This window comes from Musca vetustissima, unplaced genomic scaffold, assembly GCF_032173495.1.
Source record: "Musca vetustissima isolate MV318-11 ecotype Yass unplaced genomic scaffold, APGP_CSIRO_Mvet_v1 utg10804, whole genome shotgun sequence".
Taxonomy (NCBI): Eukaryota; Metazoa; Arthropoda; class Insecta; order Diptera; family Muscidae; genus Musca; species Musca vetustissima.
In genome coordinates this window covers 703-9,351 of record NW_026881722.1, presented here as the reverse complement: position 1 = coordinate 9,351, position 8,649 = coordinate 703, and the positions used below count along the sequence as shown (strand labels likewise).

Sequence of the window (8,649 nt, the reverse complement as noted above, 5' to 3'; positions counted from 1 at the left end):
TGGATTTTTTTCCTGTAGAAAAATCTTGCAGCCAAGGTTCTCTGAATTTTTTTTCAGTGATTTTTTTATAGAAAAAAATATCAGCCCAGCTAACAAAGAACTGTAGATTATAAAGTCATTGAACTGATGAAAATCGCGTGGATGAGTTTTGTTGTGGGGAGGCTTATCTCAACGTCGTTTACTTATCAAATCAAGCAGCAACAACATCTGTAGGACTTTTTTTAAATTATAATCAGCTAAAAAAGTGGTCAATTAAGCGAATTTTTTTTTTACTTCCGTTCACAATTAGAATTTTACTCTCTTTCCCTGTTGAGAAAATCCCGCTCTCTGCCAGGTTGTCATTATCACCATCATCATCATCGCAGCCGTCAACAACAATTCTAATTATCTATCGGATCAACTTCGTTCTTCGAACAAAGAAAACAAGCAACCCACCCAGCAAGCAACGAGCGAACCAACCAACCCACGAACCAATTCAATTCGCCAGTTAATCAATTTTTCTGTTCTTTTTTTCGCACCATTCCAGTGGAGCGTAAGGCTGATTACTGCTGCAGCTGCTCGCTCCTGAGCTGATAAGGTCATCATCGATTGTCGTGGTCTACCACATTTGCTGGTGTTGTTGTTGCTGCTGTTGTCGTCGTCGTTTTAATGTAACATCCAAAAGGCTATGATGGGTCAGAAGGCGGAAGAAACTCTCAGCCGAGTTAATGGACATGGATCCAATGGAACGACGTCACACGAAGTGCGTAGGACAAAGGATTACAATGATGCCGCAGATGAGAAGCAACACTTGAACCAGGAACAACATCACTGCCACGAGAATGGCAACAAGAATGGCCAATGCAATGGGAACGGCAAGGCAACGGCCGTGGTCAAATACAGCCGCAGTGATAGCGGCAAGAAAACTCAAAGTCTATTCGAAATTGTCTACGATATTATTCGGGAGAAGGAACAGCGGACCAAAGAAATGGGAACACTGATATGTGAGTAGCATTATTATTATTTTTTGTTTTGTTTTTATATGCATTTGTATGTATGTCACAGAATTATCATCATTAGAATATTAGTGTGGGTCAGATTTCTTGGAAGTCATAAAAAAATTAAAAATAAAAGAATAGAGTTGGGATTATTGCGAAAAAAACTGGAATTATTCGGATTTTCGGATCTCCTATGGTTTTCCGGGGTTTAGAGATAATTCCGGTTCATGTGACCCCATCTACTGTATTGCCTATGCACACACACACACATATAAATTTTCAGCCACACAAAAGCTGACAGACCGCGCATTGCAAAATTTTCGAAACAATAATAACAAATTATTAACGCGATAAACAATAAGAAAATTATGACAAGAAATACAAGAACAAAAACAACAATAACAACAACAACAATGGATGAGATAACAGAAAGTTGTTGTACTGCATTTTTTTGTAAACAAAACAAAAGTTGTGGACATTAGGATGTAATGTAAAGAAGTAGGAAAAAAAATCCAACATTGGGAACCTGGAGAAAAAATATTTTTGAAAAAATTCACGCCTTAAAAAAATATTTTTAAAAAATCCACGCCTTGAAAAAATATTTTTTTGAAAAATTCTTGCCGTGAAAAAATATTTTTAAAAAAAATCACGCCTTGAAAAAATACTTTTAAAAAATTCATGCGCTGAAAAAATATTTTTGAAAAAATTCACGGCGTTAAAATTTTTTTTTTTTTTTGAAAAATTCACGCCGTGAAAAAATATTTTTGAAAAAATTCACGGCTTGAAAAAATATTTTTAAAAAATCCAAACCTTGAAAAAATATTATTAAAAAATCCAAGCCTTGAATAAATATTTTTGAAAAAAATCACGCATTGAAAAAACATTTTTGAAAAAATCCACGCTTTGAAAAAATTCACGGCTTAAAAAAATATTTTTAAAAAATCCAAGCCTTGAATAAATATTTTGAAAAAAATCACGCATTGAAAAAATTCACGGCTTGAAAAAACTTTTTTGAAAAAATCCACGCCTTAAAAAAATATTTTTCAAAAAAAATTTTTTTTAATTCAGCCATGAAAAAAATAATTTTTAAAAAAATTCACGCATTGAAAAAGTATTTTTAAAAAATCCCCGCCTTGAAAAAAATATTTTTAAAAAATCCACGCCTTGAAAATTTTTTTTTTTAAATCCACGCCTTGAAAACATTTTTTTTAAATCCACGCCTTAAAAAAGTATTTTTTAAAAAATCCTCGCCTTGAAAAAATATATATTTTTTTAAATTCATGCCTTGAAAAAATATTTTTAAAAAAATCCACGCCTTGAAAAAAATATGTTTAAAAAAATCCACGCCTTGAAAAAAATATGTTTAAAAAATCCACGCCTTGAAAAAAATATTTTTTAAAAAATCCTCGCCTTGAAAAAATATTTTTTAAAAAATTCACGCTTTCTACCCACCCTAATAAACATATGCCACTACATATATGTTTGTAGGTCAAACGATATCAGAAAAGTCCATTTGGTGTAGTTATTTTGTTGACATTTTCCTGCCTATCGACCAAAGTGTGGCTCAGAATTCAAAGATTCTGTCATGACCTTCGTTAGCGCTCGAAGGCATCATACATTTCTGTACCTTTCAATATTTTTCTTTTCAATATTTATCAAATGGACCCTAATATATATATTTTTCTTTTTCCTACATTTCAGTACTGGGCGGCATGGCTCTGTTATTTATTATGAGCTTAACCGGTTTATTTGTTATGTGGTTTACACAGTATTACAACAATAAAATCCTGGAGGTAAATATTTGTAATTTATTTAAGTTTTTATTTTATTATTTAATTTGTCTAACCATTTGTTTTCAGAATCTAATATTGTCCAAAGATTCCGAGACCACAAAATCATGGATTGATCCCAACCCGAAATATGATACATTTCTTAAAGTACACATTTTCAATTATACAAATATTAAAGATTATCTCGAATATAAAGCGGATAAAATAAAGGTGGAAGATCTAGGACCATTCCTGTATAAGGAGCATACGACAAAAGTTAATGTGGTGCACAATGACAACTATACTGTAACATTCCGTGTAAGTATGGCAATTATTTAAATCATTTAATTAAAGCAAAAGGTCATTTGAAGGTTAAGTTTTTAATTTAAGTAGTAATTTTCTGTTCTTTGTTATTCAAATAATAAATGATTAAATTTAAATCCATTTATGTTAATCAAATTCATTTATTGAGAGCATTTCCCTATAACGCCTAAAAGTATGCTTTTAAATATCTAACTACATTACAATGGTAATGGAACGCATTTGGCAAAGGTTGCAATGCTTTGTAGTAAAGAGAGTGACAAATGGACGTTGTGTTAATTTTTTATATGAAAAAATAAGGCCCAGATGACCTGGAATATATTTTCTATAAAAAAAATAGGACCCTGAGGGTCAGTGATATATTTACTATAGAAAAATAGAAAACTGGGCGAATCAAAAAAAATAATAATAAATAAAATAAAATAGCAAAAAATAAAACCCTGTTGGCCAGCAATTTATTTCCATAGACAAAATATGTAGGTCACTTTGGAACCTCTGCGTACAAATTCTATAAAGAATATTCGAACTATGTCACATTTAAATTCTTAAACAAATTAATGACTTCCCTCTTTTTCTTCAGGACCATCGCACATATCAATTTCTGCGTGATCGCTCATCCCATGACGAAAACGTTTCTGTGGTCGTGCCGAATGTCCCCTTTTTGGCTGCCTCTGAGGAAATCGAAAAGATGAAGAACCCGTTTACGCGTGGCCTAAGTATGGGCGCCGTGAGAGCTGCAGGACGCCATGCCTTTTATACCCTCAAGGTCAAGGATTATTTGTGGGGCTATAAGGATCCCATATTGAATATAAAAAAAACCTTTTTGGGTGGTGACGCCTATTTTGGTCTATTGAAAAATGTAAGGAATCAAAAAATATCATCATTATTCAGATATTTATATAATAAAAAAATCAAATTTAGCGTAGGGGTACCAGTGTCGACTCCCTGCAGGTCTATACCGGCGAAGATGACATTCGGAAATTTAGTAAAATTACCCAATTCAATGGCAAACCTATGTTGGACTTTTGGACCGATGAGGAGTGTAATCGCATTGATGGTTCCGATCCGTCAATGTTTCCTCCCCACGTTGTGGAGACCCGTGAGCCGTTGAGCGTATTCCTGCAGGTCTTCTGTCGCAAAGTCCCATTGCTGTTCGAGAAAGAGGTGACCATTTACGATAACATTGATGCGTTGCGTTATCGCACCCCCTTGAATGTGTTCGGTAATCCTGAGGAGAATCCCGACAATGCATGTTATTGTCAGAATACGAAGCGTTGCATGCCCAGCGGTGTCATTAATGCCACCCGGTGTTATGATGATGCACCAATTTATCCCTCATTTCCACATTTCTTTTCGGGAGATCCGATTATCTATAAAGATTTTGAGGGTATTGAGCCGAAACAGGAATTGCATCAAACATTTGCCGATGTTCATCCACGTTTTGCATTTCCCATTAGCGGTGCATCGCGTATACAAATTAATATGGCTCTGCACAAGGGGGATCTGGTGAAAGGTGAGTAAGGGGGGGAAGGTGAATTGTCGAGGTGGGTGTGTGTGATTTTTCAATGAATATTTAAAAGGGCGTAGAGGAAACAAATGTTGATTTAACATATTAAGACAATTGTTTACTAATAAGCGGCACACAGACATACTTACGTTGAGATATGTATGTACGTTCGGGCATGGGTGTGTGGAATATTAACGGCTTCTCTGGTTATTATGTAATGAATTTTTGCAGGAGCCATTAGGGCTATAAAATACGATTTTTTTAAGGAAAAAAGTTGTAAAAACCCCACGCCTAATGTAGCCCCTTGAAAAAATATGTTTAAAAAATCCAATCCTTAGAAAGCTCTTTGGAAAAATATTTTTTTATTAATCCACTCCTAGGTTAGGGTGTTGAAAATGATTTTGAAAAAAAAATGACAAGACCTTAACAAATATTTTTTTAAAATCCACATCTACGTTAGGGTGTTGAAACAATATTAAAAAAATATTCATTTCTTTTTGTCATCTGTGAAGCCTTAGGTTTTATAATCTGCCTTAATGAAAACCACGTATTAAAACCAAATTTCATGCAACGAAAAAAATCTACCCTCAGGGGAAAATAAACCAATAAATGCTAACTCATCAATCTTCACCTCGAGTCGGAGAAAAAAAATTACATAACTTTTAATTTCATTTGAAATTCATTAATTAATATCGATTTTTTGTTGTTTCATTCCAGGCTTGGTGCGACGCTTGGATGATGGTGCCATCTTACCCCTGATATGGATTGAAATCACATCGGGAGATTTTACACCAGAAATTCTCGATACTTTGTATGCCAGTACCTTCGGCCTCAACCTCATCGAATATATTCTCAAATATGGAACCCTTCTAATGAGCATCGTATCGTTTAGTTTAATTGTGGCGAGTTTCTATTATTTGGCCCGCAGGCGTGAAGCGAATCAAATGAAAAACGAGAAAATTCTCACGGCTGAATTGCGTGCCCTGCAAAACGGTGACATGTCAACGGCAAGTTTATCTCAGCTGCAGCAATAGCAGACGTGATTTGTTGTAATCCCAAAAAGAGAACAACAACAACAAATACAAATCAAAAACCAACATTCGCATTTAAGTTTTAGTAGCTGTTCCACACACTTAGATTTTAGTAGCGTTAGATGATCATCCATAGACATAGTCGAAGAGAACGGAAGAGAGACCCATAGAGAGAGAGAGCGATGAATTTTATATATTATGAAATTATTCCCCCGCCGCCGGAAACCCCCCCACTATTACAATGTAAAAAACCCCCTCCAAAAAATTCAATTCAAAACAACTGCCTAATTGCGTTTTGTTCGCCTTACCTTGGAGGGAGTCTGGCAAACAGAAATTTCACAAAAAAATTGTCAGAAATTATAGAGAAATATAGTCGGTGAAATTTTGAAAAAATGAATTTGAAAGAATCTGTATCATCATCCTAATTAATTACTATTATTACAAAAGTACATATCCCCGTGCGTTTACTTCGTAGTTATAGTGCCATTTGTTCCAAGTACTCGTTTTTTATACTTTTTTATATACATATGTTAAGTTTACAAAACAAACAAACAACAACAACAAAAATAAAGGCCATATTTTTTGTACAAAATAACAAAAATGTAATTTTTCATTTTAAAAAGGGGAAATATAAAAAAATCAAATAATATCAAGACATCAAATAAAAAAAATATTATTTGGAGGTCCTTTCATAGGCACGCCTTGAAAAAATATTTTTTCAAGGCGTGGATTTTTGAAAAAATATTTTTTTAAAGGCGTGAATTTTTTATAAATATTTTTTCAAAGGCATGGATTTAAAAAACAAAAAAAAAAATCAAGGCGTGGATTTTTGAAAAAATATTTTTTCAAAGGCATGGATTTAAAAAAAAAATCAAGGCGTGGATTTAAAAAAAAAAATTCAAAGCGTCGAAAAATATTTTAAAATTTTTTTCAAGGCGTGGATTTAAAAAAAAAAATTCAAAGTGTCGAAAAAATATTTTTAAAATTTTTTTCAAGGCGTGGATTTAAAAAAAAAAAATTCAAAGTGTCGAAAAAATATTTTTAAAATTTTTTTCAAGGCGTGGATTTAAAAAAAAATTCAAAGCGTGGATTTTAAAAAAAAATTTCAATGTGTGGATTTTTTAAAAAAAATTTCAAAGCGTGGATTTTAAAAAAATATTTTGTAAAGGCGTGGATTTTTTAAAAAAAATTTTCAAAGGCGTGGATTTTTTAAAAAATATTTTTTCAATGAGTGGATTTTTTATAAAAATTTATTCAAGGCGTGGATTTTTGAAAAATATTTTTTTCAAAGGCGTGGATTTTCTAAAAATATTTTTTTAAGTCGTGGATTTTTTACAAATATTTTTTCAAAGGCGTGGATCTTTGAAAAAATATTTTTTTAAGGCGTGGATTTTTTACAAATATTTTTTTCAAAGGCGTGGATCTTTGAAAAAATATTTTTTTAAGGCGTGGATTTTTTACAAATATTTTTTTCAAAGGCGTGGATCTTTGAAAAAATATTTTTTCAAAGGCGTGGATCTTTGAAAAAATATTTTTTCAAAGGCGTGGATCTTTGAAAAAATATTTTTTCAAGGCGTACATTTTTTAAAAATAATTTTTTAAAAATTTTAAAAATTTATTCAAGGCGTGGATTTTTGAAAAATATTTTTTTCAAAGGCGTGGATTTTCTAAAAATATTTTTTCAAGGCGTACATTTTTTAAAAATAATTTTTCAAATGCGTGGATTTTTTAAAAATATTTTTTCAAAGGCGTGGATTTTTTACAAATATTTTTTCAAGTCGTGGATTTTTTACAAATATTTTTTCAAAGGCGTGGATCTTTGAAAAAATATTTTTTCAAGGCGTGGATTTTTTACAAATATTTTTTCAAAGGCGTGGATCTTTGAAAAAATATTTTTTCAAGGCGTGCATCTTTAAAAAAATATTTTTTCAAGGCGTGGATTTTCTAAAAATATTTTTTCAAGGCGTGGATTTTTGAAAAATATTTTTTCAAAGGCGTGGATTTTTGAAAAATATTTTTTTCGAAGGCGTGGGTTTTTGAAAAAATATTTTTTCAAAGGCGTGGATTTTTTGGTCCAAGGACAAACCCTATTGAAATTGTGAAAAATCGGTTCAGATTTAGATATAGCTTCCATATATATTTTCATCCGATTTAATGTAAATGGTGTACCAAATTCCGCATATAGCTTTCGAATTGCACGAAATTTGTCACAACGTAATGATTTAGTTCTAGAATGATGTGTGCTAAGTTTCGTTAAAATCGGTTCAGATTTAGATATAGCTCCCATATATATTTTCGTCCCATTTAATGTAAATGGTGTACCAAATTCCGCATATACCTTTCGATTTGCATGCAATTTGTCACAGCTTAATGAATTAGTCCTAGAATGATGTGTGCTAAGTTTCATGAAAATCGGTTCAGATTTAAATATAGCTCCCATATATATATTTCCGTCCGATTTAATGTAGATGTTGCACCAAAGTCCCTATATATCTTTCGATTTGCACGAAATTTGGCACAGCGTAATGAATTAGGTCTAGAATGATGTGTGTTAAGTTTCCTGAAATCGGTTCAGATTTAGATATAGCTTCTATATCTGACCAATTGAAAAATATAGTATCGGTTGCAGAATGACATGTTTATGGATCCAATTTCATTATATGGGTCCTTCAAAAATGCAACGTCTGTTAGGAATCATCTGTCAAATATACCCAAAGTGGTGAAGGGTATCATATACAGTCGGTTCCGTGCGACTTTACTACTTTCTTTACTCGTTTTTTAATATATTTTCGAGGACCTAATTCAATTTTCAAGTCATTGTCCGCCTCATAAATTTCTATACTGACCTTAAACAAATGTATCGGATTATGACATCTCAGTATTATCTTCATTTAGATTGACAGACTAATAATGTTTAAGCATGTTTGTTTGTTGTCCATATGATTTGTACTTAATCATAATTAGAAAACAGGGTCGTAGAAGGGGGTCTGCTGGGGGGAGTCCAACCCCACTTTCAATTTTCGGAGGTTTCAAATATTTTATAA

The 8,649-nt window shown here is 32.3% G+C and overlaps 1 protein-coding gene across 1 annotated transcript; it reads left to right on the top strand.

Annotated features, from left to right (window-relative positions):
- Positions 1–670: 670 nt before the first annotated feature.
- Positions 671–5,621, top strand: LOC133327717 (lysosome membrane protein 2-like). Its single transcript, XM_061536262.1, has 6 exons — positions 671–983; positions 2,679–2,770; positions 2,837–3,064; positions 3,648–3,926; positions 3,989–4,580; positions 5,292–5,621. Exons 1-6 carry the CDS (start codon positions 671–673, stop codon positions 5,606–5,608), a joined length of 1,821 nt encoding a protein of 606 aa, XP_061392246.1. The 3' UTR covers positions 5,609–5,621.
- Positions 5,622–8,649: the final 3,028 nt, after the last annotated feature.

What these genes read in the sequence shown, in the direction of transcription:
- LOC133327717 (XM_061536262.1), top strand. Translation starts at nt 671, where the DNA reads ATGGGTCAGAAGGCGGAAGAAACTCTCAGCCGAGTTAATGGACATGGA. An exon ending in ACAACAATAAAATCCTGGAG is followed by an intron (nt 2,771 to 2,836) that starts GTAAATATTTGT and finishes ATTTGTTTTCAG; the next exon opens with AATCTAATATTGTCCAAAGA. An exon ending in ACTATACTGTAACATTCCGT is followed by an intron (nt 3,065 to 3,647) that starts GTAAGTATGGCA and finishes CTTTTTCTTCAG; the next exon opens with GACCATCGCACATATCAATT.